At 53.2% G+C, this 26,810-nt stretch overlaps 1 protein-coding gene across 8 annotated transcripts; it reads right to left on the bottom strand.

Moving 5' to 3' along the window:
• Nucleotides 1-25,177, bottom strand: FLCN (folliculin). 8 transcript variants are annotated; one of them, XM_034943294.3, is made up of 15 exons: nt 24,877-25,174; nt 20,761-20,874; nt 19,767-19,855; nt 15,860-16,132; nt 14,150-14,296; nt 12,432-12,485; nt 11,896-12,117; nt 10,470-10,630; nt 9,501-9,592; nt 6,995-7,185; nt 5,046-5,159; nt 4,357-4,480; nt 3,162-3,293; nt 2,962-3,067; nt 1-1,829 (listed from the first exon to the last, which is right to left on the bottom strand). In XM_034943294.3, the coding sequence occupies exons 4-15, from the start codon at nt 16,106-16,108 to the stop codon at nt 1,628-1,630; spliced, it is 1,794 nt and encodes a 597-aa protein (XP_034799185.1). In that variant the 5' UTR covers nt 16,109-16,132; nt 19,767-19,855; nt 20,761-20,874; nt 24,877-25,174; the 3' UTR covers nt 1-1,627. The 8 variants fall into 8 exon arrangements, with proteins under 8 accessions (XP_034799185.1, XP_034799183.1, XP_014197622.1 ...); XM_034943292.3 differs by lacking the exon at nt 12,432-12,485 and adding an exon at nt 16,594-16,792 and having other exon boundaries at nt 24,877-25,159; XM_014342136.5 differs by lacking the exon at nt 12,432-12,485 and adding an exon at nt 16,594-16,876 and having other exon boundaries at nt 24,877-25,159.
• Nucleotides 25,178-26,810: the final 1,633 nt, after the last annotated feature.

The raw sequence follows: 26,810 nt of genomic DNA on the forward strand, positions 1-26,810 counted from the left end.
TAACAATTTACAAAAATACATCTTTATTGTGTTCCAATGTTGTTGCGTTATACAGATACCTAGTTATATAAACTTGGTCTTCATGTTAAATATAAACACAAAAAAACTAGAAACAAATCAGCAAAACCATAAGAAAATCCCTCTGAGCCATGAATCCTTATTAAAAATGTATAGTGGGGGGTACCTGTAGCTGTAGGTTGAAGCAGGAGGACTGCTTGAACTCAGGAGTTCAAGACCAGCCTGGACGACATGGCAAGATGCCATCTCTTTAAAAAAAAAAAAAAAAAAAAAAAAAAAAAGGGGGCCAGGCACAGTGGCTCACGCTTGTAATCCCAGCACTTTGGGAGGCTGAGGTGGGTGGATCATCTGAGGTCAGGAGTTTGAGACCAGCCCGGCCAACATGGTGAAACCCCGTCTCTACTAAAAAATACAAAAATTAGCGGGGCATAGTGGCGGGCACCTGTAGTTCCAGCTACTCGGGAGGCTGAGGCAGGAGAATGGTGTGAACCTGGGAGGCGGAGCTTGCAGTGAGCCAAGATTGCACCACTGCACTCCAGCCTGGGCAACAGAGTGAGACTCCATCTCAAAAAAAAAAAAAAAAAAAAAAAATTAGCTGGGTGTGTTGGTGGGTACCTGTAATCCCAGCTACTCTGGAGGCTGAGGCAGGAGAACTGCTTGAACCCAGGAGGCGGAGGTTGCAGTGAGCCAAGATCATGCCATTGCACTCCAGCCTGGGCAACAAGAGTGAAACTCCCTCTCAAAAAAAAAAGTACAGTGGGAGGATGAAATTGTCTTCAATCACCACACTCCGAAAATAGTTAACTGTAACCAAACGTAAATGTTGAAAGCAGCAATAAAGACAAAAGCGATACAGAATAAAAGCATGGCGGGGCTCACCATATCCAGGGGATTGGGCAAGTCAGATGCTTGCCGACCCCTCAGCAACCTGTCTTGTGCAAAAATGATCAGGGACTCCATCGTTAAGCCCCAGGTTACCTTCACCAGCACCTGCAGGGGAACACCCCAGAAGACGAGCCCCATGGCTTCAGAACACACATTTCAGAGGACCAGAAGATGAGGAAGAGATCCACTTCACTCCCCAAAGTCTCTTGCGGAGCCCTAACTCAATCACTCAGTGACCAAGAGCTGGCAATGTACTGAATATTCACAACTGCAGCAAAAGGTACCCTCAAACATAAGGCCCAGAAACTCTTGCTGAATTTCAAAGTAGAAACGCTTGAATGTTAACCTCGGGAGCAGACATGTTATTGCGACTGCATACTGAGTCGGACCTGTTTCTCCTGCGGGTTTTGAGTCTAAGTCCACAAGGGGCCTGAGAGGCAAGCTGTCCTCCTAGTCGTCTCTCCAAGGGGTTTGAACACAGAGAGAGCCCATCATCCCTCCGCCTTTCATTGCCATCTTCAGCGATTCCAACGGCTGGAGGGAGAGTCTGGGAAGCACACAGGCCCCAAACCTGACAGGGCCGAGCCCAGCCCCGACGGTTTCCCTTCCTTGCTGGGACACAGCTCCTTCCAGCAGTTGAGAAACTCAAGGGACAGTCCCTCTCACGGGGCTGGAGGAGCCTGTGGACAGCCATCCCTGTCTTTAGGCAGGTGTGTGTGACGGGTCAGTTCCGAGACTCCGAGGCTGTGGGGCTGCGGACCGTGGACATGAGGTGTGACTTGTAGGTCTTGCTCAGGCCAGTCATCCAGAACTTCAGCAGCTTGACATTGTCCTCCTCGGACGCACCCAGGATGCTCAGCAGCTTCTGTGTGTCCTCTTTGGGTCGACTGTCCACCTTGGTGAACTTAAAAAGCACCTTCACTTTGCTGAAGAAAACCAAAACAAAACACTTAGACACCACAGCACAATCCCTCAAGGCCTGGTCACGGGGCCAACCAGGGGTGACACAGCTTTGGCACCAGCAGGAGCTGTGCAGGCAGAGCTGGAATCCACACCCTCGGGGCAGCAGGCTTGGCCCCTGAACTGCTGAAAGGAGCTGTGTCCCAGCAAGGAAGGGAAGCTGTCGGGGCTGGGCTCGGCCCTCTGTCGGGTATGGGTATGGTGCCTGTGCGCTTCCCACACCCTCTCTCAAGCTGTTGTCAAGACGCCAAGAAGAAAGAAAGAAAAACCTTCCTTAAACTCGTGGAAGACACTGGTTGCTCCTAAGCTTCACTGCATGATTTTAAATCAGGACAATGTTTGATTAATAAATTTGACCCAAAAAATTACCAAGAATCGAGGCAGGAGGAAATAAAGTAAATTTGCTTACAAAAAAAAAAACCCGGGGGGCCGGGTGCAGTGGCTCACGCCTGTAATCCCAGCACTTTGGGAGGCCAAGGTGGGCGGATCACGAAGTCAGGAGTTCAAGACCAGCCTGGCCAACATGCTAAAACCCTGTCTCTACTAAAAATACAAATATTAGCCAGGCATGGTGGTGGGTGCCTGTAATCCCAGCTACTCCAGAGGCTGAGGCAGAAGAATCGCTTGAACCCGGGAGGCGGAGGTTGTGGTGAGCCAAGATCATGCCATTGCACTCCAGCCTGGGCAACAACAGCCAAACTCTGACTCAAAAAAAATAAAAAATAAAAATAAAATAAAATAAAAAGCGGGGTGGGGCATGGGTTACTGGGCTTTTAGGTTTTGAAGTTAATTGCACAGCAGATGACAGAGCTTCCATTATGAACCCTCCTGTGAGCTTGGAGCCTTTGCTCAAGCCTCAGTCGCTCTCCAAGGCAGGCGCCACCCCCACCTCCCCATGCAGGAGCCGGAGGCAGACATGATGACCACCTCCCGAGGCCACCTGAGCTTTGCAGTGGCGGACGTGGAGTTGGAACCCCGCCCCCAACCTCTTCTCTCGGCTCCTCCCTCAGTGGCCACAGCCCAGCTCCTCTTTTGGAAACAGCTCCAGGTTTTCTCCAGGGTCGCAAGCAAAGGGGCCTCACCCACACTGTTGCTTACTTCATCCACTCCTCCTTGAGGCAGACGAGGCACTGGTCCACCACATCCACAGACAGGTTCTGGTTGGTCAGAGCCGCTTCAATCTTATTCAGGATGGTGGGGCCCACTGGGGAGAAGGGCAGGGGCAGAGCAAGAGCAGGCGTTAGCGCGGGGCGGGGGCATCTTCTCACAAAAAGGACACTCCGCCTGGGGGCACCCACCTCGGTCTGCAGCTACAGGGCTCCCACTGGTCACTACAAACTCGTACTTGCTGAGAGACTGGTCATCCTCACACCCCACAGGGTGGAGGGTGGAACGTGCGGCTGTGTGGACCTCCACGATGACAGCAAACTCTGTAACAACACAAGGCCCGTGGCTCCTCATCTCCCCCATGCTCCTCACCTCCCCTGCGCTCGCCCACCGTGGGCCCCACTCCGCTCATCCCAGGTCAGTGGGGAAGGCTGCTGGTGAAAAGACTGGCCCAAATCAATGCTTTGGTATTTAAAACCTTTCAGGTTATTTGTGAATAGTTAAGGGTTAACTTTTGCCTCAGTTAAACTAATAATTTATTATATTACAATAATCACAAAGTACTTTATATACATCAATTTACCTCTGGCTAAGCAGCCCTATGAGGGTGGTCTCACCATGACCCTATTCTACAGATGGGGAAACAGGCCTGGAGATGTTAAATAACCTGCTCGTAGTGGTAAGAATTTGAAGTCTGTTTGAAACCAGAGCCTGTGTTTCCAATGCTACCCGGAAAAAAGGCACTGCCTCGCAGGGAGTCAGGACCCAGCCTGGGTGCTGATTGGGGGCTCAGGGTAGCTCCACTCGGACCATGAGTCAGCAGCTGCTGGTCACAGCTGTGCTGGGGGAAGTCACTGATGAGCCTGGGGGGCTGATCCCTGGACATCCCCAAACCAAAAGACCAGGGGTTTGCTGAGCCCTGACCACACCAGTGAAGGCCGGGAAGACCTCAGGCACATGAGGTGAAGAAAAAGGCTGGAGGAGAGCAGAAGGCAGGACAGGGGAACAGTAGAAGAGTGAGGAGAGGATGGCAGGGCCCACAGAAGCAGGCAGCTCACACCCAGCGTTCAGCAGGCCTCCATCTCATAGGCACCCAATCACCAGGACGACCAGGATCCTCCGGCCAGGGACACATCCTCCCACCCCACGATGGTGACCTGCAGCCCACTGACGACAGTCCCTGCCAGCCACCCTTCCCATCAGGTCCACTCACCCACCGCTCCCTGTGTGAAGATAGAACACGGAGGCCCAGAGCCATGGGGGAAGCTGGCCCTGCAATGAGGTCTCCTCTCCACAAACCATGACAGAGATCTGGTTCCACTTTGGGCCTGAGGCGTGGGGACCCTCAGCGCAGGGCATGGCCCCACAGCCCGCGGGGGCACGCACCTGAGGAGAGCACGTGGGGGGGGATCTGCACGTGCGGGCTGAGCCCCAGGAAGTTGCACCGATAGGCCTCCTCGTACTGGCTGCTGTATGGGATGATGCGGACGCAGCCCACGGGAAGCATGGTCTGAGGAGGACAGCAGGACTCAGACCAAGGACACGAGGAAGCCCTCAGCCCCGGCCATCCATGCTCTACTACCCAAACCCCACACGCCTCCTGCAGCCCGGTCCAAGCCCTCCCTCCTGCCAGAGGAGTCCCCAGACTCTCAGCCCACAGTGGGGGTGAGGGGGGAGGGTCCTCCACCACCAGGTCCCTAACTCTTGTCTGGACCGCCAGTCACACACCAGCTTGTACTGCCCCTCGCTCTGTGGTGTTAACTCATATTAATGTTTGCCTGCACAGATGTTTGTCTCTTACCGCATCCCACAAAGAAGCTTTTACCAAGACTGTGTCATATGCATTTTTGTTCCCTCTCAGGCCTAGGCAGTCAGCAGGCACACGCATCCTTCTGATGATTTAAACATCATCAGACCAGACCCGGGTCTCTGTGCCCACTGCGCCCCCAGTGGAGACCGTGTGGTGCACAGCGGTTCTGTGCTGGGCAGCCGGTGCACCTTGGCATCCCCACCTGACGCCAGGCACCAGGCCAATACTGCCCTGCGCCGCACACCTAAGGAAAAGATGTTCTCACCCGAAGCACTTCAAAAGCTGACTGGACGAGGTCCACGTCTCCGCTTTTCCAGATCACCTGGTTCCCCATGAGAACGTGCCAGGCCAGCATGCGGAAAGAAGGGGCACCCAGGACCTAAACAAGAGAGTGCAGTGCTTTCAGCGTGACTAGTAGAAATGGTTTTTCTCTCCCTTCCCATGAAGTTATTTGTGTGTTCATAAAACTTTGTAGAGCAAAGACAGGGCTCAGGAGACAGACACTTATCTTCTCAGGGAGGCGGGTGCCCGGCCCAGGGTTAAAGGGTCAGAGAGAGAAGTTCCAGGTTTGCACATAAATGCTAGATTCCAAAGCTCTTGCTCCAAGATCTTTCTCCCAGTTTTGTTTTTAAAAATTTGAAGCAAAAGATGTTAACTTTGTGCAATATTCACCTTCTCTCTACAGACACTTTCTGCTGAACCATTTGAAAGCAAGCTGTAGGGCCCTCGACATGGCAGCACCCAGGAGAATAAGGGCATCTCCACAGCTGAGACCATGACTGCAGCCAGGAGTGCCCGGACAAATGCATCTGACATCCAGCCGCGTGCACAAGCCCAGGGCTGCTGCCTGCTTGACGGCTGCTGTTCTTTGGATCCAGGAGATACTACAGGACCCATCATGGCTTTTAGTTGTCACGTCCTTATTCTTTAACCTAGAACAGCCTCTCCCCACACCCCACCTGTTATTAACTTCCGTGACATTGACACCTTAGGAGAGTCCAGCCTGCTGTCTCACGGCTTCTAAGAAGCCAAACCCAGCTTTGAAACACAACATAAGAGAGAGGCCACAATACTATGTCTCACCAAACCCCAACAGCCTCAAAGCAGTCCCACCTCCAGAGGAATTCCAGACCCCTTCCAACCTTCATCGACATAAGCAATGGACAAGGAAGGTTTCAGCCAAATGCAGGATTTTGATGGAATGGGTGTTTACATCCAGAAGCCCCAAGGACATCTGCCATGAAATCAGTCTCACTCCATTTTCAAAAACAAATAACTCTCTTCTAATGAATCAGTGCTCATTGGAAAAATTCATGCAGAAGAATTTTATAAGAAGGCAGCCTGCCCTTGTAATCCAGCAACCCACACCCCTCTCTCCCGGCATCTGACTCGATGTAACTGGAGGCAACACTGTTAGATTTTGTCGTGTCTGGCAGGCACACATGTACATACATCACCCTGAACACACACTGCCCGATTTATTTCTTCTAATTAATCATATTCCACGGTTTGGCTACTGTTTACTAGTATGGTTTGATATGCAAGTTGTTCCTAATTTTTTGTAAGAATGACCATCACTTTCTTTTTTTTTTTTTTTTGAGATGGAGTCTCGCTCTGTCACCAGGCTGGAGTGCAGTGGCGCCATCTTGGCTCACTGTTAACCTCCACCTCCCAGGTTCAAGCGATTCTCCTGCCTCAGCCTCCAAGTAGCTGGGACTACAGGCACATGCCACCATGCCCCGCTAATTTTTGTATTAATAGAGATGGGGTTTCACCATGTTGGCCAGGCTGGTCTCAAACTCCTGACCTCGTGATCTGCCCCCCCCTTGGCCTCCCAAAGTGCTGGGATTACAGGTGAGAGCCACCACGCCCAGCCAGACCATCACTTTCAATGGGCAGGGTCCAGGCTGCATCCAAACCAATTACAGTGCTGTTCAATGCCTTTAGGAGCTTCTTAGAGGATTAGAGGACCATGGGATGCCAACTATCTGGGCTTTTCTTTGAAGATACTTAGGTCATCACTGAAAGGGGAGCACTGATCCTATGGCTAATACCCCCAATGCCCTGTGCCCTCAGCCACCCACCAAGGAGGCTGTCAGTCACTTCCTGCAGGGTTTTGAAGGTGGAGGGTCCAGAGGCAAGGCGTGTGGGCAGGGACAGCCCATGATTGGCTCTCCTCCTGAGCTCCTGATGCGCTGTGCCCCTGCCGCCTACCTGCCTCATGTGCCGGAGGGACTTGAAGACTGGCAGCTTCCGGGGCTGCCAGCTCCCACAGCCTGAGAGAGAGGAGGACTCTGCCGGGCCCTGGGTCAGCTCCCGCCCTTCTGTACCCTCTGGCAACACAGGGGCTTTCTCCTCCTCTTCAGCCTCAGAGTTGTCCCAGCTTTCTGATTCCTCTTCTAAATCTGCAAGACAGATGACAAGGACAGTTACAGATACAAACAGTCTCATCCTGTGACTTCAGCCCAAGATACTTCATGGGCTGAGCCGGTCAGTGTAGATTCCTGGCTGCGGCCAGGTCCTATGCTCCCTGCTCCCTGTTGCTCTGGGAGCCCTGGGGTGGGAGGGAGGGCTCAGTTGCTGTCTACTTAGCCCGGGGTACCACACATCTCTCTTAGAAGCACTTATGGAAAGACCGTCAGCTGTTCTTTGCTGGTGAGAAAACTCAAATCAGTAAGAAAAATGCCAACAGCGTGTCTACGGAACACACCCAGTCGGCCACAGTTCTCGAGGATCTACACATTGTTTCTTTTTTTTCCACTTTTTTTTTTTTTTTTTTTGAGACGGAGTCTCACTCTGTTGCACAGGCTGGAGTGCAGTGGCGCAATCTCGGCTCACTGCAACCTCCGCCTCCTGGGTTCAAGCGATTCTTCTGCCCCAGCCTCCCAAGTAGCTGGGACTACAGGCACCTGCCACCATGTCCGGCTAACTTTTTTTGGTATTTTTAGTAGAGACGGGGTTTCACCGTATCTGCCAGGCTGGTCTCAAACTCCTGACCTCATGATCCCCCCACCTCGGCCTCCCGGTCCACTTTTATTTTAGCTTGAGGGCGTACGTGTGCGGCTTTGTTACAAAGGTATGCTGCGTGGTGCTAAAGTATGGGCTTCTATGAATCCTGTCACCCAGACAGTGAACCACAGGAAGTAATACGCCCAGATGGTATCCAATAGAAAGTATTTCAGCCCTTCCTCCCCTTCCTCCCTCCCTCCCTCCTTCTGGAGCCCCCAGTGTCTACTATTCCCATCTTTTTTATTTGAGACAGTGTCTCACTCTGTTGCCCAGGCTGGAATGCAGTGGCACGATCATGGCTTACTGCAGCCTCAATCTTCTGGGCTCAAGTGATCCTCCCAACGAAGCCTTCCAAGTAGCTGGGACTACAGGCATGCGCCACCACGCCCAGCTACTTTTCATATTTTTTGTAGAGACTGGACCTCCCTATGTTGCTCAGGCTGGTCTCAAACTCCTGAGCTCAAGCATTCCGCCTGTCTCAGTCTCCCAAGCGCTGGGATTCCAGGCGTGCACCAGTGCCTGACTTCGTTCTTTATGGCTGCATCCAACATCATTTCATTTAGTCCTCTCAGCTGTTCTGAGGTCAGCACTATTATCTCCATTTCACAGATGAAGAAATTAGTATTTGTCATTTCAATGAAACTTCATGGAGCCCTCACAAATGACAACATCTCCATTTCACATCACGAGACCCAAAGGGAAGGGTGCACGTCAGAAGCAAATCCAGGATGCGAAGCCAGGTCTGTCTGATGCCAAAGGGCAAGCCCTGAGCCCGAAACCCCACACTGCGCATGCCCAGCACACCTGCGTTTCCAGCCCTCACAAAGGCTTCGACAGACCTGGCTCTTTGTGCTAAAAAGCTCACCAAGACACTGCCCTTGCCATCTGCACCTGCCTAGAAACATGATTGGCACTATAATAAATGGCTCCAGGGCCAGCCAACCCGCAGGGCATGGGGGTGGATTCCCAGGCTTTGTCTTTCCTGACCAGGTTTTGCTCTTGCTGAGACTCCATTGGCAAAGCTTATTTGAGGGCACGCCTGCACCTGCCTGCAGAAACACCTCGAAACAGCTCTGGCTGTTTGGAAGGCTGGTCATTTGCAAGCAGAAGCATGGGAAGCATTATTAATGACATGTGGTGTGGAACAATGGTCGTACCACAGACCTGTAGCACCAAGATCAAATCATCCCTGATGGAAAGCTTGGCCAAGACTGGCCCAGTGCTTCCGGGCTGGTGCACACAGTGCCACGATCCCCAAACACAGGGCCCCAAGCCCCAGATCAGGAACCTGGGGAAGCCCAGGCACCTGGGAGGTCAGGGAACCACTGCCCTTCATGGAAAACTTGGGACGAACTGAAACAGAACACTTTATTTGTAAAGGAGCAAAGACCGTCGACCAGGCCAAGCACTTGGCTATCACAAAATCGGGACGAGAAGCCTTTAATCAGCCAGTTCTCTCTACAGACAGCCCACCTGTGAATTTTCCCCACCTAGTTGGGGAACAGATTCTTTCACATGGCGGTCAAGGCAAACGAGACAGGAAATCACAACAATCACACCGAGATCAGAGGGTGAGCTTCCTGAAGGCTCGTCCTGGGCTGATTCAGAGCCGCGTTTCCCTCCCTCAGCTCTTCCTGCCAGGAGAGCAGACAGCTGGTACCGCCCCACGGCCATCTGGGCCAAGGCCCCGGCAACAGCACCCCTGCCTCACCAGCGAGCTTCTCCATCTGGACCAAGGTATCCTCGGTTGGAGCACCTTCCAGGAGCTTCTCGGTCAGCCGGCTGCCACACGCCTTCAGGAGCCTGGAGAACACAGCACCAGCTATGAGCGTTCTCGCCAAAGGAAAAAGCAAACCTGACGCTCACCCAGCCCCTGATCCTACCAGTTTAAAGAAAAAATGGGTATAAAAGAACACCAGCAGGGCACAACCAGCCAGATCCCGCATGCAGGCAGTTCCACAAGTCAACGACCAAGGTCCTTCAATAGATGGATGGGAGGAACTTGGAGGGGAGGGGATGCAAGGGGGAGCTGTTCTAAACCAGAGAGACTTGGGGTGCTGCTCCGATGCCAATGCAGTCACTTGTGAGACAAAAGGTAAACTGCACAAGGGCTTGCAGCCTGGAGAACACTCAGGAGTCTGTCCGTTTTGTCGGACATGATCACAGTATTGTGATTATATTTATGGCTAGAATGATATGACTCAGATTTGCTTTAAAAAAAAAAAAAAAAAAAAGGCTGGGCGCGGTGGCTCACGCCTGTAATCCCAGCACTCTGGGAGGCTGAGGCGGGTGGATCACGTGAGGTCAGGAGTTTGAGAACAGCCTGGCCAACATGGTGAAACCCCGTCTCTACCAAAAATAAAAAAATTAGCTGGGTGTGGTGACAGGCGCCTGTAATCCCAGCTACTTGGGAGGCTGGGGCAGGAGAATCACTTGAACCCAAGAAGAAGTGAGTTCCACGTCAATATGTTTTCAGCACACTCAGGGGAAGAGGCCTACAGAACAAGGACTCCCAGCCCAGATCTGTGCTCACTGACAAGTGCCCACAGGCCAGTGCTCCTCACAGAGGCAGCAAGCAAACACGGCTAAGGACTGTTCTCCCAAATCCATGGACAAGCCAACCAATGTATCGTGACTGCTCTATCCTAACAGATATGCCAAAAGCAGAGACGCCCGTTACCAGGCAAAGGAGGTGTGCAGGCACGCCCACAGGTTGTCATCACTTGTCAGCGATGTCAGCGAGCGGGCGGCGTTGCCGTTCCTCTGGTGTAGGAATGGCGTGAAGGCTGTGTTCATCCTCTGAGCACGCTGTGGGCATCCAAACTGCTCTGCCTCAAATACCTGAAATGCAAAGGGAAGGGATGGCCTCTTTAAGCCAAAGCTGCCAGCAGCCCGGACCCCTACTCGTTCACAGCCAACTCCAGGACCTGACTCCTGGAGGATCAGTCCCACTATACTCTCTCCATGCAGAGCACACAAAGTGCCACCAGTCCAATCATTCCCAACAGCATAGCTCTGCCCCGGCTACATCAGGAGCTATCCGAGAACAGAAATCGGTTGAGCTTCTCCTGTCCCCTTCCTAATGAGTGACCCAAGGCACCCAGGGGGATTCTCGTGAGTGGCCATCTGCGCTGCTCCCCACCTGTCTCCACCTCCCCTTCTGGGTGCACTACTTGGCTAAGGCACACGTGACTGGCTCTGGCCAATGAGCTGAGACAAACAAGGCCCTCAGCACCATCTGTGCTTTTGGAGGGCAGAAGGAGCAACATTTTTTCTTTTCTTTTTTTTTTTGAGATGGAGTCTCACTCTGTCGCCCAGGCTGGAGTGCAATGGTGTGATCTCGGCTCACTACAACCTCTGCCTCATGGGTTCAAGCGTTTCTCCTGCCTCAGCCTCCCAAGTAGCTGGGATTACAGGCATGCACCACCATGCCCGGCTAATTTTTTATTTTTAGAAGAGACAGGGTTTCTCCATGTTGGTCAAGCTGGTCTCAAACTCCCAACCTCAGGTGATCTGCCCGCCTTGGCCTCCCAAAGTGCTGGGATTACAGGCGTGAGCCACTGCGCCCAGCCTAGGGGAAGCGTTTTCATATGGCTGCCGCTCTGCCTGCCAGGACGACCACAGCAAGCAGAGCCCCACTCTCCTGCAATGCACACATCATGAGTAAGAAACAGGCCCTATGGCTTGAAGGTGCTGAGATCCGAGGCTGTTACCAGAGCACCACCTGGCCTGGCCTGGCCTGGCCTGAGCTGCATCTCCACAGCTGGAGGCCTACATTCGGTGGTGCAACTCAATGAGATTAACAGACATCCCTGAGATGAAGGCCAGAGGAAACAAAGACACCAGGGGTCTGACTGCAGCAAAGAAACCAGAGCTGAGCGAGAACCAGGATAACGGGGACAAGAGAGACCAGCAAAGCAGGCGGGATGGCCTGGGAGGCTCCTCACGACCTCCAGCTCTGAAGCCAAGAGACTACAATTCACACAGTGCACTGGCTGTAAGCAGAGGGGAAGACGCCACGCGGTCTCCAGGCTTCAACCTCAGCACAGAGCGACTCATGCAGTGCAGGGCCCCCTGCCACCCCGGCACCTCGTCTCTGAATTCACCTTGAGCGCCTTGCCCTGGAGCTCATCGATGATTCCCCGGACCTTCCCCAGCAGGAAGGGCCAGGAGTTGATGAGGTAGATCCGGTCCATCATGATGGTGATGATGCTGTACCAGCGCTGGAAGCCCCTGGCCAGGCTGTCCTTGATGAAGAAGGTGTGGCTGAACACAAAGCCGTGCTGCTCATCTCCGAAGAAGATGGGGCCTTCACGGCCAGGGCAGACCTGGAGGGACACCGGCGACTCAGACAGCCCTTTCCTCGCTTAGTGACACCAAATCAAAGCCTCTTCTTCAGACTTTTCAGAGTCAGCTGGCACAAATCAGCCAGCGTTAATAACGGGGAGAGTGGCACGGTGGGGACCATGAGAGCCGAAGACTGTACTCTTCTGCTCCTGTGATCAAGCTTCCAACAACACTTATCATTGTGGACTGCAAGGGCCGGTAACAAGGCTTATTGCTTTTCTTCCACCTTGAGCCATAAATAACTCCCATGCATATGTCACACCTCTCCCAGACTCAAATGTACCAGCTTACTCACCTGGAGCATGCAGAAGAACCAGCAGGTCAGAGCAGCCACTGCACTCTCCCTGCACTGAAATCCGCACATTTTATTCTTTCTTTCTTTCTTTATTTGAGATGGAGTCTCGCTTTTGTCACCCAGGCTGGAATGCAATGGTGTGATCTTGGCCCACTGCAACCTCCGTCTCCTGGGTTCAAGCAATTCTCCTGCCTCAGCCTCCTGAGTAGCTGGGATTGTAAGAGTGTGCCACCATGCCTGGCTAATTTTTTTGTATTTTTTTTAGAGAGGGGGTTTCACCATGTTGGCCAGGCTGGTCTCGAACTCCTGACCTCAGGTGATCTGCCGGCCTCGGCCTCCCAAAGTGCTGGGATTACAGGAGTGGGCCACCGTGCCCAGCCCCACATACTTTATTCTTATAAGAGGATTTCGGTCCCTCCTCATGACATACTTACTCTTCCTTAACACACAATTCTAACAGACATGCCGAGCTGCCTGCTAGCAGACCAGCGGTAGGAAATTAAAAGGAGAGGATGGTTGAGGGCAGGCACACAGCCACACTGAATGAGAACAGTAAGGAAGCTTGGTGTGTCGAACTGGATGGACACCGATGACAAGGAAGTTTAGTAACTGAACGACGAATTCTTTGTAACAAAGACCTGAGCTCAGAGTCAAGAGCAACAGCAGCAGCGACGTAGTTTAGGAAGAAATCATCCACACCTCAGCAGGCTGAGAGCAGCACGGGATCATCACTGAGACTTGGAATGAGGACTGAGATAATAAAAAAAGGTGATGTTGATGCAATGAACCACCTAACCTAGAAATGCTTCCTATCTTAGGAATACATCCATCAAGAATGGACACACAGGGCTGGGCATGGCGGCTCACACCTGTAATCCTAGTGCTTTGGGAGGATGAGCCAGAGGATTGCTTGAGTTCGAGACCAACCTGGGTAACATACTGAGACCTCATCTCTACAAAAAAATTTTAAAAAGGTGGGACACAGTGGCTCCCACCTGTAATCCCAGCACTTTGGGAGGCCGAGGCGGGCAAATCACAAGGTCAGGAGTTCAAGACCAGCTCGGCCAACACGGTGAAATCTCTTCTCTACTAAAAATACAAAAAATTAGCCGGGCATGGTGGCACACGCCTGTTGTCCCAGCTACTCAGGATAGCTGAGACAGAAGAATCGCTTAAACCCAGGGTGGAGGTTGCAGTAAGCCGAGATTGCACCACTGCACTCCAGCCTGGGCAACCGAGTGAGACTCTGTCTTAACAACAACAAAAAACAAACCCCAGTTGAGCATGGTGGCACACACCAGTGGTCCCAGCCACCTGGGAGGCTAAGGCGGGAGGATCGCTTGAGCCCAGGAGTTTGAGGTTGCAGTGAACCATGACGGCGCCACTGCACTCCAGTCTGGACGACAGAGCGAGACCCTGACACAAAAGAAGGAAAAAAGAAAACAATAATAATAAAGAAAGGACAAATAATAAAAGTTCCGTGCTTAAAGTGCAAAAGCTAGCACTCAATCAGAAAATGCTCAGCAAGTCCAACATGACTCCTCCCGCAATTCTGGACAAGGGAGGCATCCTGTACCCTGTGCTGTGCTGATCTGCGGGTCCGCCCTGAGAGAGGACCAGTGCCTGCCTCCCTGTGCAATGCTGGCTCCGAGCCCACCCAGAGCACCTGGGAGCATGTGGGCTCCCACAGAGACAGGCTCTGTGGCCACAAGGCTCACCTCACAGCTCAGGCTCCGGACACAGGCCTGGCGGACAATGCTGAAGAGCTGGGGGTGGCTGGGGTGCTGGTGGCTGACGTATTTAATGGAGGTCTCTTTATCATGGCTGATATATCCCGGGTGCCCTGCAGCAAGTGACCGGCAGCCCTGTTCATGAAAAGGAAAAGTAAATCTGTTAGTTGGGAAGCAGGGCAACAAACTCTCTTAGGTTTATGCAAATCTGAGCTCGGAAAACTCAAGCTATTTTTGTATAAAAATAATTGGCTTCCAGATTTATACTTATCTGAAGATTTAAATGTTTCCTAAAGAGGAAAACAGAACACAGAGATCGCAGAGATTGCCAGAGGTTGTTCCTAACAGGTATTTGCTGAGCACTTACGAAGTAGGTAACATGAAAAGGGCCCTGCCTGCTCCATCTCATTCAATCCCAAGTGCCACCCTCTGAGATAATGTCAGTGAGAAGCCCCATTCTACAGAAGACAAAACTGAGGCTCAAGTGAGAAGTAGCTGGCCCGAGGGTGAGGGGCTCTGTGGTGGTAACACTACCCACTGCCCCCAGCCTCCATCATTGGTTCTGAACTAACACCTGGAAGGGGCTTCAGCCACAGGCGAGAGGCCCAATAAATAGGGCGAGCACCAAGCTCCAGGATGTTGGTGTGGCAGCTCACCACTGCTGCCCCGCTGCCCCGCTGCAGCCACAGCCACTCCGATTCTGAGGCTGTGCGCCCTGGAGCTGCTCCTGCCCCAAGACTGTGCGGCAGTGCGTCAGCAAGACTCTCCCCACAGTGTCGCAGGATTCCTCCATGGGCAACCCCAAAACCAGCTCAAGGATGCCCCAGCAGCCTGGCGGTGCCCTCCTTCCCAGGTCTGAGGTGCTCCCCTTCCCCCATTCCTTACAGGCAATTCCAGCAATGGATGCAGCTCTTACACGTCCTCTGCTTCTGCAGCAGAACCAAAAGAACAAGCTTGGGTTCCCGTTTGCACTGCAGTGGCAGGTCCAACACCCAGCCCTGATTTTGGGCCCTGACCCAGGTCCTCCACACAAACAAGTGGCCCACTGGGGAAAACTCACACTAATTCCCGAGAGTTCGAGAGCTGACGGAGTGACCCACCGAGAACACTGGGGGTCCTGGGAGCAGGAAACTCCACTGGGAGCACGGGACTTTGGGGACCCGCCTCCAGGACAGGCTGGAGTGTGTGAATACAAACATGAAGGCCACGGCAGGGAGGCAGAGTGGGTTAAAGTTAACATAGGCTGGGTGTGGTGGCTCACGTCTGTAATCTCAGCACTTTGGGAGGCCGAGGCAGGTGGATCACCTGAGGTCACGAGTTCAAGACCAGCCTGCCCAACATGGTGAAACCTCATCTCTACTAAAAATACAAAATTAGCCAGGCGTGGTGGCAGGCACGTGTAATTCGTTATTCAGGAGGCTGAGGCAGGAGAATTGCTTGAACTCGGGAGGCGGAGGTTGCAGTGAGCCATGATCACACCATGGCACTCCAGCCTGGGCAACAAGAGCAAAACTCTGTCTCAAAAAAAACAAAACAAAACAAAACAAAAGCTACAGTCAGGATGAGCGGAAAGAACTGAAGGGCCCCTGAGAAGCAGTCTGTGTCACCCCGGGAGGCCCCGTCCACTGCTCTCAGGTCCTCCTGTCCATCCCACACCTACTGCAGGGATCACAAAACCAAGACCCCAAAGACACTTGCCTCGCACATGTCCGACTTTTTGGGCCCCGGGCTGCTGGACTCGACGCTGGCCCCCTCTGCGGGGCTGTGCGCACGCATCCGACTGCTCATCTGAATGCCACCTTCCTCTTCTTCCGCCTGCTCACCCTGGCCAGGACTGTCCTCATTCCCATCCCCTTGAGGAAGTGGGGCGTGCAGCACCTCCGTGCAGAAGAGAGTGCGGGGGCCGTGGAGCTCGCAGAAGTGGCAGAGAGCCACGATGGCATTCATGGTGCCTTGGAGACTGCAACAGGCCTGCGTGGGACAGGGGACATGTCAGCTTGCTAATGCCTATTGACTCCATGAAACCTCCCCAGCCCCTCTGGAGCACAGGGAGCACCTGGGTGCCATGGACTTCCTGCCCAGGAGAGGCCACCCGCCAGTTCCCCAGCCCCCTGCCAGCACTGCTTTGCCCCAGTGCGAGAGGAACAGAGATAGGATCTTCCCATGGGAGTCACAGCAAATAGGGGAGGGGACAATGTGGAGCAATGATAGCACAGCTGGAGCTGTGACAGAGCCACAGCCACAAAGCCAATGGCGCTGGAAAGGAATGTCCTCAAGTGACATGAACTGCAGCCAAACATGGCAAACCCTGTGAGAACAAATAGATAAAAGGCCACAGGGAGAGGGTCCTCCACCCAATACATATCTGCTTGGCACCTGCTCCATGTGGGCCAAGGTGCTAGGCGACATGATACTGCCCTCATGCAGCTTACCTCCTGCAGGGGGTCGGCGGGGGACACAGGAAAACTGCTTCCTGCGAGAGGCCCACGCAGGGAATGACCAGAGGAGGCAGGAGCCTGGAAGGACTGGCTTACGGGGCCAAGCAAGAGTTGAAGGGCAGGGTGGGTGCCGTACTGTCTGAGGGGTGTGTAGGGTCTGGTGTCTGAAGAGCAGCAGCAGACAGGGTGGAGGCTGTAGGAAGCAGATCTTATAGCTCCTCCAGGCCACCGAAAGACCCTGGATGTGTTATCAGAGACTGGGGAGGCTTTGGGGGTTCTGATGAGACATGAGAAAATGTGAATTTCACTTGAATAGGTTCACTCATGCCCATGTGCAGAAAAGATGGCAGGGGGCCAGGGTGGAGGTGGGGAACAAGCTGAGGCACCCTGCTGACTGATCTGAGCAGGAAGGGACAGTGGCCCAGGCCAGGCAGGGCGAAGACGCACAGTGCGGGTGGGGTGCAGAGTGCGGAGGAGTGAGCAGGGGAGGAGGCCCAGTGAGTGCCTGCTGAGCCTTCACGGGGACGGGACACAGCAGCAGAGCCAAGCACTGCGGTCGGGGCTGACGCATGGGACCTCCGTGGAGTGCAGCCCTTGTAGACTCAGAGGTGGAGAAGGGAGGACAGCTAGCCAACGTGACCAAGCACAGGCAGTGAGGCCAGAGGGGAGCTCCGGGGTCACCCCAGTGACCAGGTGAACTGCTTTAGCAAGGTGGGACTGGAATGTCACATGGCCTTAAAAAGGAAGGAAACCCTGCCACAAGCTACGGCACGGCTGAAACTGAAGGACATTACACGAAATGATCTACACTGGTCACAAACGGATAAACACTGTAGGATTCCACTTAAATAGGAGGTACCTAGAGTCCTCAAAGCCATAGAGACAGAGAGCAGAATGGCAGCTGCCGGGGGCTGGGAGGGAAGAGCGGGGCTCAGTTCTGGAGACGGAAGGTGGCGATGGCCGCACAGCACTGTGAACATACTTCATGCCACGGCACTGCACGCCGAACAGTGGTTCAAATGGCGCATTTTAGGTCATGTATTATTTCACCACAATCTTTTTAAAAGGGGGAGTGGTAACCTGCAGAACAATGATGAAGTCAAAGGTGACCTTAACACAGTTTCCGGTGGAGAAAAAGCTCACAGGAGTGGGTAGAGAGAGCCCTTTGGAGAGTTTCCGTGGTAGAGCCAGCAATGGGACACCTGGTGGGGACATGGAGTCAAGGAAAGCCCCAAGCTTGGCCACAGTACAGCTGCGATGCCGGCTGAACCATGTGAAGGCCAGGGGCAGCTGCAGGCACAAAGTCTGAGGGACACCATGCACTCATTGCAGAGGGATGGCCGCGGCAGCATGAGGCAGTATGCCTTCCTAACGAATGCAGGAAAGCCAGAGAAGGCTTTAAAATGGGGGTGTGTCATGGGGTTCTGATTGGCAGAGAAGTTCTGGAAACGAGACCGCAAAAGCAAAGGTGCACAGTGGGGACAGCCACAGCCAACAGCCTGATATGTGACACAGCCTGACACATGCAGCCAGACCCACATTGTCCATACGGTGGCCACAGCTATGTGTGACAACTTAAATTTAAAATTTAAATTAGCTAGGAGAGGCCGGCACAGTGGCTCATGCCTGTAATCCCATGAGCCTGTAATCCCAACACTTTGGGAGGCTGAGGCGGGTGGATCACTTGAGGTCAGGAGTTTGAGACCAGCCTGGCCGACGCAGTGAAACCCTGCCTCTACTAAGAATACAAAGATTAGCCAGGTGTGGTGGTGTATGCTGGTAGTCCCAGCTACTCAGGAGGCTGAGGCACGAGAATCACTTGAACCTGGGAGGCAAGGTTGCAGTGAGCCGAGATCGCACCATGGCACTCGAGCCTGGGCAACAAAGTGAGACTCGGTCTCAAAAAAAAACCAAAAACAACAAAAACAAAACAAAATAAAACAAAAACCTTAGCTGGGCGTGTTGGCGGTCACCTATAAACCCAGCTACTTGGGAGGCTGAGGGAGGAGAATCACTTGAACCTGGGAGGCGGAGGTTGCAGTGAGCCAAGACTAGGTCACTGCACTCCAGCCTTTATGACAGGGCGAGACTCCATCTCAAAAAAAAAAAAAAAAAAAGTAGCCTGGAGTGGTGGCGCACGCTTGTAGTCCCAACTACTTGGGAGGCCTAGGCAGGAGAATCGCTCGAACCTGGGAGGTGGAGGTTGCAGTGAGCTGAGATCGTACTACTACACTCCAGCCTGGGTGACAGAGTGAGTGCGACTTCGTCTCAAAAAAATTAAATAAATAGGCTGAGTGCGGTTGTTCATGCCTGTAATCCCAGCACTTTGGGAGGCCGAGGTGGGCAGATCACTTGAGGTCAGGAGTTCAAGACCAGCCTGGCCAACATGGCAAAACCCCATTTCTACTACAAGTACAAAAAAAATTAGCCAGGCATGGTGGCGCACACCTGTAGTCCCAGCTACTCAAGAGGCTGAGGCGGGAGAATTGCTTGAACCTAGGAGGCGAAGGTTGCAGTGAGCCAAGACTGCGCAACTGCACTCCAGCCTGGGCGACAGAGAGACTCCGTCTCAAAATAAATAATGAATTAATTAATTAATATGTTAGCTAGGACAAAAGCTCAGCCCTTCTGTCTCACCGGCCATGTCCTGAGTGTTTGCTAGGCACACACGACTCACGCCACCCCTCTGAATAGCCCAGGTCACAGAATATTTCTGCCTTCCCAGAAAGCCCCATTGCTTTCTGGGTGTGGCTGGCAGGGAATGGAGGGCTGGTGCTCAGTAGGTGCACTCCGAGAGGGAGGCAGACAGGCAGCGGGAGAGGAAACAGAGTTTCAATAAAGGGCCCAAGTCAGACTTGCTTGGGACGATGAAGAATCATGTAAGTTTCTGAATGTTTGACTGAGTAGTGGACACTGGCCAGGACCCAAAGCCTCTTCTCTTCTGGGGAGCCCCCACCCCTGTTACGGATCCAAAAGTCAGACGTTCTGTCTTCGCTCCTGACAGGCAGGCTGTGAACACAAACAAGGCATGGCCTGCCAAAGCCGCTAACTCTAGGAAGAAGCAAAGCACGATGCGCATGGTGGTCGGGGGTGCTGCAGCCAGCCTCTCTGCCGGCGGCCCATGCCTGGAACTGCTTCTTCAGCATGCCTGCGAATGCACCACCCACCTGACGTTTCTGCAGTTGGCTGCTTAGCTGCACGAGCTGCTCCGGCACCTGTCCTCCTGCTGAGATACGGCTGAGCACGAGTGGTCACACTGGGAATGGCAGAGGCAGACAGAAAACAGACATTTGAAGAGAACCTTAGCTGGGCTGGCAGTGAGGCAGGTGTGGGAGTCAGAGAGGGAGACCCTGGGTGTGGCTGGCAGGGAATGGAGGGCTAGTGCTCTGTAGATGCACTCCAAGAGGGAGGCAGACAGGCAGCGGGAGAGGAAACATACGCATTTAACAGATGGCAGAACTTCTAGCTGGAAGGCCCTGAGGACTCAGCAAAGATGCAGGCTGCAGGACAGGAGAGGGCAGGGCTGGGGACAAAGGTCAGGAATGCTCCACACACCATCACCTGGCTCACTCCTCACCACTCAGCCTCCACTTGCTCCCCTGCTCAGAGGACCCCTTGCCAGCCCACCAGAAGAGCTCCCCTCCACCCCGACACCCTCCCCTGCCCTGCTTTGAGTCGTAGCGCTCCTCATCGCAGAACTGCGCCTCCAAAGTGCCTTCCTGACACACAGGAGGCACCACATTCACGTGTTAGATAAATGAGAGGACTGAGAAGTCGCCCTTGGAAAGATGACAGCTGTTGCCAAGAAAGGGGCAGAATCTAGGGGCGGCAGAGGTTCAGGAGCCACAGCTGTGGGGAAGGCTGGAGCCAGAGTCTAGTGGCACAGGAACCAAACAGACAGTTTCAATAAAGGGCCCACAGGGTTCACTATGATGAGTGGCTTAAAAATCTACTGCTCAACAGGAGATGGGGCGACCACTGATGGAGTAAGGGGTAGCAGGACCCAAAGGAAAGGTAAAGGCATTAAACTGCGAAAAGGAAGGCCACGCCTTTCTCTGAGAGGCATCAGGGGAAGAGAAATAAGGTTCCTTCTAGCAAGACATGCACAGGACAGCAAGCCTGGGCCAAGTCTCAGCCCATCTGCAGAGCACCCACACTAACCTGACACTCAGCAGAATCACGCTTCCACCGTCCACACCAGACCACCACACACGAGGCTGCTGCCAAATGGGTCAGACATGGTGGTGGCAGACATCCTTGAAGACCTGGCGTTTTCTAGGTAAGAGAAAAAAAAAATTAGAGCTATTTCTAAGATTAGAGGCCTTCGTAGCACGAAAAATAATGGGAGCAGCTTACAGCCAGTCTCAAATAAGAATGTGTCCGATGAGGATGTAGACACTCCCCAGGGTTCTGAATGGCTTAGCAGGCCTCTGACCTTCTGAGCAGGAGCTGACATTTTAGCTGAACTCTTGCACCTCTGAGGCACTCTAAACCAGTATTTGATCAAGGATCTCTGTATTTATTTTTTTAGAGATAGGGTCTTGAGGCCAGCTCAGTGGCTCATGCTTGTAATCCCAACACTTCGGGAGGCCAAGGCAGGAGGACTGCTTCAGCCCATGAGTTTGAGACCAGCCTGGGTAACATAGTGAGACCCTGTCTCTACAAAAATTTTTTTTAAAAAATTAGCCAGGCCGGGCGCGGTGGCTCACGCCTGTAACCCCGGCACTTTGGGAGGCCGAGGTGGGCAGATCACGAGGTCAGGAGATCGAGACCATCCTGGCTAACACGGTGAAACCCCATCTCTACTAAAAATACAAAAAAAATCAGCCAGGCATGGTGACAGGCGCCTGTAGTCCCAGCTACTCGGGAGGCTGAGGCAGGAGAATGGCGTGAACCTGAGACGCAGAGCTTGCAGTGAGCCAAGATCACGGCACTGCACTCCAGCCTGGGCGACACAGCAAGACTCCATCTCAAAAAAAAAAAAAAAAAAAAAAAATTAGCCGGGCATGCCTCTAGTCCAAGTTACTTGGGGGACTAAGTTGGGAGGTCACTTGAGCCTGGGAGGTCAAGGCTGCAAGTTCCCATCTTTCCTTTTTTTTTTTTTTTTTTTGAGACCAAGTTTCACTCTTGTCACCCAGGCTGGAGTGCAATGGCGTGATCTCAGCTCACTGCAACCTCTGCCTCCCAGGTTTAAGTGATTCTCCTGCCTCAGCCTCCTGAGTAGCTGGGATTACAGGTGTCTGCCACCACACCTGGCTAATTTTTGTATTTTAGTAGAGACAGAGTTTCACCATGTTGGCCAGGCTGGTCTCGAACTCCCAACCTCAGGTGATCCACCTACCTCAGCCTCCCTAAGTGCTAGGATTACAGGCATGAGCCACTGCATCCAGCCAAGTCCCCATCTTTCTTACTCTTGGTTATAAGGGGGTGCTCTGGCAGCATCTACATCACACCAACTTACTTTTCAGGCCATAGGCCTGGCAGTTTCCTTCTCAAGCAGGAGAGGGAAACCAGAGGCAACGCTGACAAGCCACTTCCCAGCACCCAGAGCCAACATGGGCTACACTATTTTGTTTTGTTTTTTTTTTGTTTTTTTTTTGTGGAAGGGTCTCATTCTGTTGCCCAGGCTGGAGTGCAGTGCAGCAATCTCGGATCACTGCCACCTCCGCCTCCCAGGTTCAAGCGATTCTCCTGCCTCAGCTTCCCGAGTAGCTGGAATTATGACCGTGCGCCAAAAGGACCAGCCAACTTTTGTATTTTTAGAAGAGATGGGGTTTCGCCATGTTAGCCAGGCTGGTTTTGAACTCCTGACCTCAGGTGATTCTCCCGCCTCCTCGGCCTCCCAAAGTGCTGGGATTACAGGCATGAGCCACCATGTCTGGCCAAAACATGGGCTACTCTTATTCGTTTTTCCTTTTAATGAAAAGCACTTGCTGGGCGCAGTGGCTTAAGCCTGTCATCCCAGCACTTTGGGAGGCCAAGGAGGGCAGATCACCTAAGGTCAGGAGTTCATGACCAGCCAGGCTAACATGGTGAAACCCTGTCTCTACTAAAAATAGAAAAATTGCCGGGTGCGGTGGCTCATGCTTGTAATCCCAGCACTTTGGGAGGCCGAGGCAGGCGGACCACGAGGTCAGGAGTTCGAGACCAGCCTGGCCAACATATTGAAACCCCATCTCTACTAAAAATACAAAAATTAGGCCGGGTGCGGTGGCTCACGCCTGTAATCCCAGCACTTTGGGAGGCCGAGGTGGGCAGATCACGAGGTCAGGAGATTGAGACCATCCTGGCTAACACAGTGAAACCCCGTCTCTACTAAAAAATACAAAAAATTAGCTGGGCATGGTGGCGGGCGCCTGAAGCCCCAGCTACTGGGGAGGCCGAGGGAGGAGAATGGCGTGAACCCAGGAGGCACAGCTTGCAGTGAGCTGATCGCGCCACTGCACTCCAGCCTGGGCCACAGAGCAAGACTCCATTTCAAAAAAAAAAAAAAAAAAAAAGCCAGGCATGGTGGTGGTGCATGCCTGTAATCCCAGCTACTGGGGAATCTGAGGCAGGAGAATTGCTTGAACCTGGGAGACAGAGGTTGCAGTGAGCTGAGATCGCACCATTGCACTCCAGCCTGGGCAATAAGAGTAAAACTCCATTTCAAAAAATACAAAATACGAAAATTAGCCAGGCATGGTGGCACGTGCCTGTAGTGCCAGCTACTCAGGAGGCTGAGGCAGGAGAATCGTTTGAGCCTGGAAGCGGAGGTGGCAGTGAGCCGAGATCGCACCACTGCACTCCAGCCTGGGCGACAGAATGAGATTCTGTCTCCAAAAAAGAAAGAAAGAAAGAAAACAAAAGCACTTGTCAGACGAGAGCTCTGACTCTGACTCCATGGATCATGTGCACCAGAGGCCCAGGCAGCCCCTGAAAGAGAGGGAGGTGCCCTACAGAGCACTTAGCTTTGTGGTCACCGGAGCCTGCCCTCACCAGCCAGGTGACACCAAATGTTACTAGACCTCTCTGAATACCACCCAAAAGCTGAGAAACAGAGGCCTCTCAGAATTCGCATTACACATGGAATCAGAATTCTGGGCAGCGTGAGGTCATTCTTCACTCACTGTTCAATTCCAATCTCTACCAGGTGTTTGCTGAAGAAAACAAACTGGTTTGAGTGTGTCTCACGAGTCTGTTTCCAACAAGCTTTCCAGAACCCACATAGGAAGCCGAAATGCCCTGGCTGACAGTCTCTTCATCAACATATCCAAAGACAGTATTCAAATTCCCTGATGTGGTAGAGTGTCTGTTCATGTCCCCCTCCCACAATGGCTGAGTCCCAGACCTGGACAGTGACCTCACCACCACCCGTGGTGCGCCCTGGCCCTATTTCAACCCTACTTCCTATGGTGTTCTCATAGCACCGTGGAGAATTAAAGAGGCCACTAAGTAAGGGCACTCTAAATAAACAAGGCACTATAACGGATCTTAACCAGCAGTGGACACACAGCTTCTATAACTAGTCTCCCACTGGGGAGCCTCATTAAGTTAGCAGCTGGGATCCCAACAAGCCCAGGGTGAAAAGTTCTGCAGGGGATGACTGCCAGTTCAGATCCACTCTCACTGTGGCTCTATTTCCACCGTTTCCCTGGATTTCCATTCACAGAGCTCCCTGACATAGGACACTAGAAGGGCAAACGCAGTGTCACCTGCCACTATTACTCAATTACTTGATGACCACGGTGATAATCTGGCACTAAACTGGCTGTGGTCAAAGGCTAGAGAGCCAGAACCTACTTCCAGCAAGCTCCTCCTTGCCCTGTGTCCCCACTTGAAGAGACTGCTAGTGACCACACCTTGGACTTCAATCCACAAGCCAATCCATTCTTTCCAGGAGACAAGGACGCGACTGACAGTACTCTCAACTGGAGAGAAGCGCGGTCTTCCACCCTCCCTGGAGGACACGGTGCTACCCTATTAGCGCATCAGAGGACCCTCCTGAACGCCAAACTGGGAGAAGAGGATGACACACACCCTCTCCTCCAAACAGAGCGAAGACAAAACCTGGGAGAAGGGAAGGCAAACAGTCCCGTTTCATGGCAACATCAAATGAGATCACAGTCATCATCCCCATAGACTTGGTTAATGGGCGTGCCCCCAACCTATCTTCAAATCTCAGGGTCTCGGCGACGCCCTGGACTCTGGCCCTAAACCCTCCCCCATTACTCGTCCACCTGGGACCAACGAAAACTCGGACAGGCCCCTCCGCCAACCCCTCAGACCCCCGCCTACCTGCTCCCTGAATCGAGGCCCGCGGGACACCTGGACTCGGCAGCCGGGGTCCCGCTCTGGGTCCCAGCCCCGCCCCTGACTGCGCTGGGTAGGTGGTCGGTGCGGGACCCGGACCGGCGGGATCACACCCAGAGCCCCCAAGCCCACGGCAGGGATGTCACCCGGGGTGGCGAGGCTCTCAAGCCCGGGTTCAGGCTCTCAGGGGAGCTGGCAGAACCAGGAGCGACCACACTCACTCGCGGTCCCGCAGCCCCGCCGAGACCCAGGCGCGTGACTCCCTGAGCCGTACCACCACCCAACACTGCGGTGGGGGTGCGGGAGCCGTCCGAGCGCGTCCTGCACCGCGAGGAGAGCCGGGCCTCCCTAGCTCCCGCAAGCCCAGGAACACAGTCCGAGTCCTGCAACTCCGAGGTCTGACTGGGAAGCAGGGGCCGCTGCCCGACAATTACCTTTTTCCGCCGCCCCTATTCCGGTGCCCCCCTCCGGGAAGTTCCGAATGGTTCAGACCGCACCAGCTGGGGATGCTGGGGGAAACCATTTCATTAAGCGCGGGAGTATGCTGAAACTTAAAAATCATTTTAAAAACAGATTTGAGGGTAAATATAGCCAACCTAAGGCTTCCTGTCCACATAAAAGAGAAAAATAAAGAAAAAACGTTATAAGAGGTTGGCAGGCTTTTTTTTTTTTTTGCTTCACCAATGGTTTTTATTAAATTGCTGATGGAACCCGTCCTCTCCCTACATTGAGAGTATGGAAGGTGCGGGAGACGGCCGTCACGTGACGCGGAGAAGGCGCGGCGCCCGTGGGAGGTTGGTTGCAGAACTCGGAACCGCTGTGCGCGCGCATGTGTGGGATTCGGTCTTCCTCCCTCAGTGGGTCTTTTTTAAAAATGTGAAAATCAGTTTTTGAATAATATTCTTTTTTTGAGACAGAGTTTCGCTTTCGCTCTTGTTGCCCAGGCTGGAGTCCAGTGGCGCGACCTCGCCTTACTGCAACCTCCGCTTCCCGGGTTCAAGCGATTCTCCTGCCTCAGCCTCCCGAGTAGCTGGGGACTACAGGCGTCCGCCACCACGCCTGGCTAATTTCTTGTATTTTTGCAGACCCTGTTGGCCAGGCCGGTCTTGAACTCCTAACCTCAGGTGATCCACCAGCCTCGGCCTCCCAAAGTGCTGGGATTACAGGCGTGAGCCACCGCGCCCGGCCTGAATAATATTTTTTAAAACTTGAGCGCCCATTACTAAATTTAGCTACTTAGAAGTTAATTGTAAAGCCATTACTTTGTGATGTAGTGTGGGTCCTTCCAGTGAAGACCGGAGAGAGATGGGAATCAGAGCCTGACCCGCCTGCGCGCGCTGCCCCCTGAGGTGTGGCCGCCCCGGAGCCTTCCGCCGCGGCCGAGGCTATGGTTGCCGCAGAGTCTCCAGAATGTGCTCACCAGGAATAGAATAGAAAAGTGGGTGGTTGTGTTTTTGAAATCAGAGGTCACTTATTTTTTTCTCTTTAAATTTCCATGTTCTGGTCGGGCGCGGTGGCTCACGCCTGTAATCCCAACACTTTGGGAGGCCGAGGTGGGCGGATTACGAAGTAAAGAGATGGAGACCATCCTGGCCAACAGGTGAAACCCCCTCTCTACTAAGAATACAAAAAAAATTAGCTGGGCGTGGTGGCACACGCCTGTAGTCCCAGCTACTCGGGTGGCTGAGGCAGGAGAATTGCTTAAACCCGGGAGGCAGAGGTTGCAGTGAGCTGAGATCGTGCCACTGCACTCCAGCCTGGCACAGAGCGAGACTCCATCTAAAAAAAAAAAAAAAAAATCCATGGTCTGTTGAAAACGGGACACGAGAAAAGAACGAAAGTGCAGCTTGTGTTTTCTGCCGTCTTATAGTGGCTTGGTAAAGATTAAGGAATATGGGGTGGCGTTACGAGGTTAGGCA

This window comes from Pan paniscus, chromosome 19, assembly GCF_029289425.2.
Source record: "Pan paniscus chromosome 19, NHGRI_mPanPan1-v2.0_pri, whole genome shotgun sequence".
NCBI classification, from domain to species: domain Eukaryota; kingdom Metazoa; phylum Chordata; class Mammalia; order Primates; family Hominidae; genus Pan; species Pan paniscus.

Coding starts and splice junctions, on each gene's coding strand:
- FLCN (XM_034943294.3), bottom strand. CDS start 16,108: ATGAATGCCATCGTGGCTCTCTGCCACTTCTGCGAGCTCCACGGCCCC. Junction 9,593..10,469: donor CTGCACACCTCCTTTGCCTG/GTAACGGGCGTC, acceptor TGTGTTCTCCAG/GCTCCTGAAGGCGTGTGGCA. Junction 5,160..6,994: donor CCCTCCGGCACATGAGGCAG/GTAGGCGGCAGG, acceptor TCTCTTGTTTAG/GTCCTGGGTGCCCCTTCTTT.